The 11,258-nt window shown below is 35.3% G+C and overlaps 1 protein-coding gene across 1 annotated transcript; it reads right to left on the bottom strand.

Annotated features, from left to right (window-relative positions):
• Positions 1 to 2,323: 2,323 nt before the first annotated feature.
• Positions 2,324 to 7,081, bottom strand: LOC111911398 (GATA transcription factor 26). Its single transcript, XM_023907180.3, has 8 exons — positions 6,565 to 7,081; positions 5,248 to 5,700; positions 4,150 to 4,546; positions 4,000 to 4,066; positions 3,811 to 3,914; positions 3,552 to 3,729; positions 3,324 to 3,444; positions 2,324 to 3,018 (listed from the first exon to the last, which is right to left on the bottom strand). The coding sequence occupies exons 1-8, from the start codon at positions 6,602 to 6,604 to the stop codon at positions 2,726 to 2,728; spliced, it is 1,653 nt and encodes a 550-aa protein (XP_023762948.1). The 5' UTR covers positions 6,605 to 7,081; the 3' UTR covers positions 2,324 to 2,725.
• Between the last annotated feature and the right edge of the window lie 4,177 nt (positions 7,082 to 11,258).

The raw sequence follows: 11,258 nt of genomic DNA, 5'->3' as shown, positions 1-11,258 counted from the left end.
ATTAAACGAAGATTAAACAAATATAATACATATATTATAATTATAAGAATTTAAGTATCAAGTAGATAAAAAGTTGTTGATATTTTGTTATCATTTTGTAATTTTGCTACATATGTAACATTTTCGTAAATAAAGGGGGCTAACTGAAAATATTATATTTTGCTTTTTGCATGACGATATAAAAGGCGGGAAAGTACCTGCTCATGAAGACACTACCCAACGAAATTTGGCGGGAAAAACTGATCTTTAAAAACGAGAGCATTAGTCAAAAATATCAGAGGAAGAAACCGGATAATCGAAAACTGTAAACGCAGAACACCCATTTTCTTCACCGATCATACCTAACCGGAATCATAGCTGATTTTTTTGCTTACCTAATTCCTAGCGACGCGTTCATTCTTAGAATTCCGCTGTTGACAGTCAGCTCCTGCCGAGAAGACGAAAGTTGTTGATCGGAAAAGAAACGGTTGGGCGGTGCGGCGGTGGGGCTGAGGTCAAGGAGATGCGACGGTTGTGAGTGGGAGGCGCGTAAAACAGAGGATTTGGAATTTTGGTTTATCTTGGGATTTCGGAAGAGAATCGGGTTTTTGATTTGGAGGATAATGATTGCGTGATGTGGGGTTAATGAGATTGAAATCGAAAACTGGGTAACAGAAGCTTTTGTAGTGTGGTTGACCAATTCTTCAGTGAACAATGCACATAAGGTGTTTGTGAAAATGTCCCTGAGAGAACAAGAAGATGGTATATGAGCTACATGATGTCTAATAGAACCCAAAAGCATAAAGATAACATCATTAAGATCAAAACATACCAATGGAAACGTTTGAATTTCTATTTTTTATGAAAATTCAAAGACAAAAATAACTCCCATCATGCTTTCAAGATTTAAGCTTGCATCCCAGAAACTGTCATGATGCTATCTTTTTCAAGAACTTAATATATCTTTGTATTAGGTATGTATTTAGATAAAAGTTCTATTTTTGAGATAGGTTTTTGAATTTTGAACATGAATTTTGAAAACTATATTTGATGGTGTGTTTGTTTGTAGTAGAGTAATATTTAACAATGATTTTATTTTTCTTGTAACAATCTATTTTTTTTCTACTCTATTATATGATAATTAATACCCAAGTGTTGGGTCCACAACACAAACCGACCTAAGTTGTCTATTTTAACAAAATATGCATCTTTAGGGTATGTATGCAAACGATAGAGTTGAACACTATATACCACTATGTAATGATTTGACATCATGATGGTGAAATATTATTAAAACAAGAACACCATGACAATTTCTTAAATAATTTTTGCCAAATATATATGGCTACACTTAGCTCTAGTGTTTCATATGATCCTATAAAAGCTATTTCTTGAGTAAAGTTGTCCATTGATAGGCTTGCATATAATAGAAAATGAATATAAAGAAAGCTTTTGGGCTCTTTTTTTCCCCTTTTATCACTTTTGTATGGTTGTAGGTAAAGATCTCATCACTATCAATCAAGCAATAGAGCACTAGCTTTCAAACCTAATTCACATGCTTCCCACATAGTCAAAACACTCAAATATGCCATCTTACTCTCATATTTCCACCATAACATTAAAAAAGCAATTAGGTCTAATGATACTTAACTCCTTTTTAGATGATAATACCTTAAAAATCAAATATTTTAAACTTGCATCTAAAAGAAGAAAAGAAAGAACCCATGGTAAGGTCGTCTAGATAAGCAAAAGCTTAGCATAAAGGCATATAGAAAAATACACGTATCCAAGAGTTATATCAAATAGGATAAAATGAATGTTTTTAGTTGATGGATTTAATACATACACAATTTAAACTTTACGCATTAAGAACATAATTTTTACCTAAGACATTTTACCAAACCCTTTTTTATTCATACTTTATATATACAACACATACTTCGATCTCCAGACATACATCATCTACCAAACTTTTTATCCATACAAGATTTTTAGAAAAGACTCTAAAACCAATAACAAGGATGTGTGACAATGAAGATGACCAATTAATTAAAGTTAATATATGCCTATTATTGGAAAACAACATCAGCACAACAAGTTAACAACTCCACAATATTTAGGCATAACCTAATCAATACTAAAATACAAAAAACAAGCAACAAAAAGTCATTACCTCTTCTAAAGGTGTCAACACCACAATTAAATCCTACCCACATAAAAACAAAACCAAACACATACCTAAACCAAACCCTAATTTCCAAATCAACAAACGGATTACGAACCCTAGGACCTAATCAATATTTTTCAACGGGTCCCACAAGGTTAGATAATAGTAATTTCAAAGTTGCATATCAAGTCTAAACCTTTTTATATTACAATCTTTTGTGATGAGATCACATACAAAAAGAACCCAAACAAAGCCAAAAAAACGCAAAGCATAAAGATATAATCTTAGTTTGCAGACTTTTTAATGTTTGGGATTTGATGCAAAATTTCAAAAAAAAAAAAAAAAAAAAAAAATCGTGTTTGCAAATGTAGCGTAGCACCCAAGCATATAAACCAACAAAGTCACGATAGCAAGTTATTCAAGTACCACAATGCTAACGGACTTATACAGAGGCTACAAAGTTTTACAATGGTCTTTGGATATTTTTACCATAGTAGTAGTAGTAGTAAAAGTAATTAAAAAAAAAAAAAAAAAAAAAAAGTCACAAGAGTGTCACCTAATAAAACCCTAGAAACTTTGTTAGGGCCCACCAAAGTTTTGATATATTGAGCTACTACTAGTTGAAGTTGGCCTGAGTAATTCTGCTTGAGGGAAAGATGTGTGTGAAGGGACATCAAGTAATAAATCTTGATCACAATTTTCATCTGCATATTTGAAAGAATCAAGCATGAGGGAGGTGTTATCAGGTGGTAATGCAAATAGGCTTCTTGGACTGAATCCAGGGGCATCATTGTCAATTATCTCCTTTTGTTGTTGTTCATAGCTTGCTTTCATTGATGTCCTTTTTGGGCTCTTCATTGTTGTCTTTGGTCCTGAAAGATTCAATCATAGGTTTTGTTGGTGTGGGTCCCAATTACTTGATATAAAAATAAACAAAGATGACATCAGACCCCACAAAATGAAAAACTTAAGATATCACTTACAATAATGAGCTTTTAAAAACTCTCATAATTAATTATTTTGTTCTTTTAATGAAAAAGAAAGAACGGAACTGAATTTTTCTCTATCAAACATGGAATTGAATTCCATCCATTTGGCAACCAAACACACCACGGAATGGAATCTCGAATTCCAATTCCGACGGAATCCACAAACAAACACAAAAGACAAATCTAACCTTGATACGGTTGGAATTGGGCGTCTCGCAATCTCTTTATATTTACAGAATGGCCAGGTATCATACCATTACGCCCTCCACCAACTACAGATCCTCCATTATCATATTTACACTTTGTATCCTTCAAAAAAAACAAAACAAACATGAAATTAGTAAACATTTACTCAACAAGATTCGATTTTTACAACATGGGTATCATAAAGTTTTCATTTTTATACAAATTCAAACCTGGACCATATTATATTTCTCCACCCATTCAGATTTCATTGCATTACAAAGAGCAAGCTTCTTCAAACTCCTACCATTTTCATTTTTCAGTGAAAGATCAAAAACCCCTTCTTCCAGAAGCTTCTGGAAGGAAGATAGGTTCTCCTTAAACTGTGGGCTATCAAACATGCTTTTGAGGCTGTAAATTTGACAATAAAAACTTTTTACAATCTCTTTAATATTATTTTTAATCTAAAGTTTTACAAGATAAGATTCAAACCTATTGGGGACTTGAACAGTGTCAACAGGAGTTAAATACTTGAGCAATCTTTGTTGTTCATCATTCGTCATATGATTTGTGAACTCCTCAAAGTTTATAACATCCTGCAAGATGTTGAATTTATAAATATTTGGTTTTTTGTATCGAAAATATTGTAAAACAAACATGAAATTAGGGAATTTAACTTACTTTTAGATCTATTTTGCAAAGTGGAGAATTATGGTTCATGAGTATCTGAAACTTGTCGTCATTATCCCTATAATCGATAACAAAAGTATGTAAATTTATAAAAAAAGATGCTCAAATTGTATTAAAGATTGAAATAATTTTAAAGATTACCTATTGGCATGATCTTGAGTGATGGGGTTTTTAGGGCGACTTGAAAAGTTACCATTTTTGTTAACATTATATACAGGAAAGGAAGTTATGCGTGAATAAGCTTCATTTTTAGTATCAACAGAAAGAGAACTTGCTTCAGATTCTTCTTCACGAGTTGTTGAGTTTGGGTGACGCATAAGAACACTACCATGTCCAATTTCAACAGACACCATTGGAGTGTCACTTTCAAAGATTAAATCTTCTTCTGATGATCCAGAAAAATAAGATTGTTGTTCATGTAAGATGGTGTGTAGATCTTTGGTGAGTTTTTCAACGGGTGATTGTTTTAAGCGGTTAATACATGTCCTCTTTCTTGAAGGTACCATTGTGTCCCACACTATTGATGATTGAGATGGACCTGAAAAAAAAAAAAAAGATGAAAACATAAATCTTAAAGATGCAATAATTTATCACTTTGAAAGTACAAATCTTCAAATCTCTTAAATTAAGTTCTTTTTTTTTTTTACTTTTTTGCCATACATGACACATGACATGAACAGACAGTCTTGTACTGCGTTTGCTGTGCATTGGACTAGAACCGTGAGACTGATGTCAAATAGGAAAAAATTTGCATCTTTTTGTTTCATCCATAAAAAGTGGAACAAGATGAGAGGGTAACTCGCGCCCGATCTCTTGTCTGTGCAAAAGACATAAATGCCCTTCGTATCCTCATCATAAAAAATAGCCCTAGAAAGCTTGTCTAGTCCTGTGTAACAAATGCAGCCTTACGGCTGCATTTGTGTGATGGAACAAGCTTTGCAGGGCTATTTTCTATGATGAGAATACGAAGGGCATTTACGTCTTTTGTACAGACATGAGATCGAGAGCGAGTCACCCTCCCATCTTGTTCCACTTTTTATGGGTGAAACAAAAAGATGCAAATTTTGTGCTATTTGACATCAGGCTCGGTTCTAGTCCAATGCACACCAAACACAGTACAAGACTGTCTGTCCATGTCATGTCATACATAACAATTTATAATCAATTTGTAAATTTTTCAAACCTTTATAAGTTTTCTACAAAAAAAGACTACAAATCTTGTAAAAAAAAGTAACAAACCTGTTAAATCACTAGCATCTGCACTGCCAAGCTGCATATAGCCATCAGAGTTGGATATAGCAGAGCCAGAGCTTGATCTATTGCTTGTATCTTCATCAAAGCCTTTGCGAAAACCTTGGTTATGGTGATCATATCCAAACCCACCACCACTACCACCACCACCGCCACTACCACCACCACCACCACCACCACTACCGCTGCCAAGCATAAAGCTAGCGGTGCCGCCGCCTACTACATTGTCATAATTTGGTTTTCTTTTAAGTAGTTTTGCCTCTTTGTTCTTAATAGATATAGTCTTCACTCTTGAAACTCTATGATCCTCAAAATCATCAGGCTCAGATCTTGCATGAAGTGGGGTGTAGTTTACAAGTGATCCTTTAGTTCTCCAACGGGATCCACACGCGTTGCACAATATAGGCTTGTCAGGTGGCCCGTTTCGCCACAGTGGGGTGCCTGTAATTTTTTAAAACTATTAAAAAAAAAACTTATATCCCATTTTAATATAACATTATAAGAGCTAATGTAACAATCCAACAATCCCAGATAGCTTCTATATGTATACCCAAGGACTACAAAGATGATTGGTTTGAAATCATTTTATGGATTTAAATAAGCTAAATGATTCATAAAAACACCAAATGTAACAAAGTAATGTTGTGTATTCATGATGAGGGAATGTGCATTAGTTAGAATTATCAAATGCACAAAGAATGATAGAATTTCAATTTGGAAAACAGATAGAATGGTTGTTTGATATTCAACAATGAAGCAAGTTCAGTCATTCAGAGGCAATTTATCAAACAGGTTATGTGCATTTAGCGGATTCAATTGGGAGTTGACATTAGAATTTGAAGTAAAATCAAGCAATAAAAGTACTGACTAGAGTCTAGACGAGAAGGTATTTAAAGGGAGGCTGCTCTGTAATTTCAATAAAGTTTTCAAGAAGTCAAACATCGAATTCTGATAAATCAGACTGAAAATTTCTACCATTTCTCGTGTTCAACATTCAAAGGCAATCTGAAGCTGCCAAAGACTGGAATAATTAATCGTATTTCTGATGATAACTTAAAAAATTCTCAGAAACAGACAATAATTAGCATAACAATCATATATTTTATCAATAATTGTTGTTAAATTTCCAGGTAATTTTATACAACTTTAGACCTAACGAGCATATGCGTATTGTCAAGCACGATCTCAGAAACTAATCTGAGCAAATAGAAAACAAAGAAAACAGCAAAAGAAATCTCAGTTTTATTTAGTAAATCAAAGTCCCAACAAAGGGAAAATCCACTTCCTTCAAATGAAAAAACTCACTTGTAACACCACAGTGATAGCAAGGTCCTTGCTTCCCCATCTCTGAACAATTTTGTTTTTTCTCTTAAACTTAGAAAATCAAAATAAATACCCAATTGAAAAAGAAAAATGAAAATGAGCTAATCCCTGCAAAGAAAAGCCATATTTTTCGACAAATATTTTAACCCAGAAATATTATTTATAAAATTCAACTGGGTATTAGATGAGTTCTTATGAAGATTTGAAGAAATCCCCAGAAACACTCCCAGAAGAAAAAGAGGGCTTAATTTCTTTTAAAACTCCACATAAAGTAAAGCAAAATTATTGGGAAAAAAGAGGATTTTTAGATGGGTTCTTTGTTTCATAAGAACATGAGCATCTGCACAATAATCCAATGGAAGAAGAAAAAGAAGAGACTTATGGGAAGGAATCTAATAAATGGTTGGGAAAGGAAGGTGAAAATGGCGAGGGGAGAGAGAGAAAGAAAGAGAGAGAAGTTGTGTTTTGTGCGTGTGTGTATGACCCTCACTTCTTCTCCCTTCTTGTATTGTATACGAAGTAAATGTTTCAGCTTTCTTTTTCTTTTGCTTTTATATTAATTTTTATTATTTATTAATGTATTTAATTATTTTATGTTACCACCCATAATGGAGATTAGATGAAGTCATTGGAAAATAATGTTGACTTTTCTTTGTTTTGTTAAAAACTAGAAAATTATATCAAAAACTGTAAATAAAAATAGCCTTTTATTAGGTATTTTGGGTACAATATTTATGAATTTTAAACTTTAAAATTTCAATTCTCTTAAAAGATACTACCCTAGTAGCTATTATTTAGTTACAATATAAATGATTTTATTATATAAAGATGTGATGTTTTGTCACATTAATAAATACTATAAACAAGAGGTATATCATACCTTCACCATTTTAAATAAAAATGTTTCAAAATTATAAACAAAATTATGTTTGTTAATGATGATCCAAAGTATATGAAATAGGGATGTCAACGGGGGCAAACGGGACGGGGAATGCATCCCCCGCCCCCGAAAAACCCTCGTTCCCCCGTCCCCATCCCTGCCCCCGCCCCCGAATCCCCTTTACGACCCCCGTCCTCGCCCCCGATTGATTTTGGGCTGACTTTTTTTGTACTAAAAGAAGTTGTTATTTAGGCTAAAATAAGTTATTTTTGAGATAACAAATAATTATTTATAGCAGAATTTTACATATTAAAAATAAAAAAGTTATGGCATCTTAAACACATTATACTAAAAACTTAAAAACATGTTTTTTGATGAATTTTGGAAGCTCAAAATCATGGTTTTGTTTATTTAATTTATATAATTAGTATATGTAAATATATGTGTAATTTATTAACGGGGTCCCCATGGAGGTTTCGAAACGGGATTGTCTACCCCCACCATCGCCCCCGAAATTAAAACAGGGGTTAACCTTGCCCCCGCCCCCGATTTTTTTAAAAAAATTCCCCCAAACGGGACGGGACCCTCACGGGACTTTTTGACATCCCTAACACGAAAGCATTTAAAAAAATGTTGATCATGATATAGCATTACAAATCCATGTTCATTGAATTTAAGCCACAAAGACACAAAAAACTGCTACAAATGAAGACTAAGAATTATGTACCTTGTGTAACATCTGGTTTTGAGACACTTGCATTGTTGAACCTTATAATGAGATTTATTGTGTATTGGTCCCTAAGTAAATGGAATAGTGATAGGGTCATTGCGGTATTTTGGTAAAGTTGGGTTTTGGGGGAGTACGCCATACGTATGTATGTACGTTGAGCGTATCAGGGCGCACCCTAGTACGCTAGGTGTACATCTGTACGCAAGGTGTACGTGTCAAGCATGCAAACCATAATTTTTAGGGCTTTGGCTCATATTTAGGCATCTTTAAGAGAGTTTTGAAGTAGTTTTGAAGAAAGGAGAAGGTGGTGAGAAGATCTTGGAGTTGAGAGTACTTTGGATCTGTGATTTCTACTTGGTTTGCAACATCTTGAAGGTATAAAGCTTGCAACTTTACCTCTCTATCATGAATATCTAGATTCTTGCTCTTTTAAGTCACTTTTTGGTCCCAAAATGGTGATTCATGATCATAGCATGTTCTTGACCCATTAAGTCGTCCTTTCAGACCTTCGGGAGGGTCTTGAGTCATAAAAATGGGTTCTAAATGGTTGGTTTTACTCTATACATCATTTAGAAGGTCTTAATGGATTAAGAAGTTGAGTTAAGCACTTAATGGACATGCAAAATCATAAAGTTGGAAACTTTATGACTCTTGAGGGTATTTTAGCCATGGATCTAAAAGATGGACGTGAGAGCTTAAGTCATTAAGCTCTTAATGAAGGAATCGTGCATTTGGGAGTATGCCTTGCGTAGTTGGAGTACGCATCACGTACGGGGTCAACCACCCCGATGGTGGTCATCATTCAAGTACGCCCAGTGTACTTTTAGAGTACGCCCCACGTACTCACTCTATGGTAACTCGATTGGGTTGACTCAGTTGATTTGATCAGTTTGACTTCGACTTTGACCAAGTTTGGCCTAAGGGTATTTTGGGATTTTGATTGTGATTGGCCATTTGGTTGGATAAGTGACGGTTAGAGCTAAGATTCGGAGTCGGGACCTCATCAGCTTTTATCCAGTCTGTAAGGTGAGTTTTCCTCAATGTACTTATAGGTCAAAGGCACCAAGGCCGACCCATTAGAATAGATATCATGTTATATGATAGTATGTTACCATGTTGTAGTGATCTGTTAGATCTGTATCCTGGTATGTAGGATGATGTTATGCTTAGTGATCTATGGATCTGCCTGTTATCCGTTTTCTTGATATATGTTTATTTGTTGCATATGTCATCGTAGTGTGGGTGGCTTGAGACCGTACTGTTTTGTGTTGTCAGTTAACAAACCCAGTAATGTTTATATCGATATGTTGTTATGGTATACAAGGTTTATATGTAATTCGGTTATGTATACGTCGACATGTTATGTGCGGTTGGGTTGAGGCGGACCATCGTAGACTAAAAGGCCAAGAAACCCCGGATGGACCGGATAGACTTGTAACATCCCAAAAATTAAGGCCAAAAATTTCATTTTTAAATAAGTAATAAATGAACCATTAGTATTAAAAACATTCAGTGTGTCATTCCATAGCAAAACCAAATGTGAATAATCAAAAAGTGTCACAATAAAACATCATCAGAGTATATCTCCCAAGAATTCCATGTGCAGAAATAATGGTGTGATGTGCTGCAATCATGCCGGCTCCTTCCCCTTTGAAGAAGAGGTATCTAAAACCAAAATTGAAATCTGTAAGCAGAAAGCTTAGTGAGTTCCCCCATTATACCACATAATCATACATTGTCAGGCATATCTAGGTGCTCGGTCTACCCTGTCAGTCATATCTGGGTACCTGACCTACCTTGTCAAGCATATATGGGTGCTCGACCTACCCTGCCAGGCATATCTGGGTGTCGGACCTACCCTCCGATTTATTTCAATCGGTTACGAGGACTATTTCACCCCTTACCACTACCACATAATAACATAGCAATAAGCACATAAATCATAACAGGTAATGACATACCAGAAAATTATCACGAAAACAATCATCTCTACCATAAAACAACTACAAGTGGGCCGGCATTGGTGCCTTCGACACACTCCTACAGGAAGGTAACTCGCCTCGTAAAGCTGAAAGCAAAATCTCACGGTAGGAAATCTCTAGCGGTAGCTCCGACGACTCCCCGAGTTATCATTACCACAATAACACTTAATCAAAAACTAATAATCCATCTTAGGGTAAAATGATCATTTTACCCCTGGTCTAATTTGACCAATGCCTAAGGCCCAACACCATAACATGAAAGGCCCAGATCTAAATAATCTTCCCCAACCCACTAATGGCCCACCAATGGCCCAATTTCTAAACTGGGCCCAATTCCTCAAATTGGCCTTATCGTAATCCCAACATACTCTTAGACTAAAACAAATAATTTTGAATGGTCCATTATGGCCCAAAAGACCCAATTCCATAAATCTCGGTTCTAGGCCTAGGGGCCTTACTCCATAGTGGGCCATGAGGCCCAACAATCCAGGCCCAAACTTCTAATGTGCAAAAACCCATATTCGCTACTTTGCATGCGTACGCGCAGCGTACTTGGCACGTACGCCCAGTGTACGCTGGCCTTGACTAGAACCGGGAAGTTGACCCAGTACGCGCGACGTACTAGCCAGCTTCATTAAGACCCCTTTTGTGACTTAGTTCATTAAGTCCTAACGTCTAGAACATAGATCCAGGTCCTTTAAGACATCCTAATCCACAAAGTTACAAAATTTATGTCTTTGCATGCATATATGGGGGTTAAAACATGATTTAAGTCCTTAAACAAACTTTATGACCATCACACACTTGCATGGTTGTTGCTTAACCATCAAGGTCTGATTTTTATAACTCTAAATGCTTCCAATAACTCAAAAGGGCAGCTCTTATGGTCTGGAACTACCAAGACACAAGGAGCCTCAACAATGGAGATAAAATAACCCATAAAACACCCCAACACTACAACTAAGCATGAAATGTTCAAGTTTGAAGCTTGATACCTCAAATGATTCAGAAATGGTGCTAATCCCCTGGATCTACAAGCTCTCTTCAAGTCCTTGCTCCTTCTTCAAACTTCTTTCTCTTCAAA

The sequence above is a fragment of the Lactuca sativa genome, chromosome 6, assembly GCF_002870075.4.
Source record: "Lactuca sativa cultivar Salinas chromosome 6, Lsat_Salinas_v11, whole genome shotgun sequence".
Lineage (NCBI taxonomy): Eukaryota > Viridiplantae > Streptophyta > Magnoliopsida > Asterales > Asteraceae > Lactuca > Lactuca sativa.
This window is presented reverse-complemented; position numbering and strand designations above follow the sequence as displayed.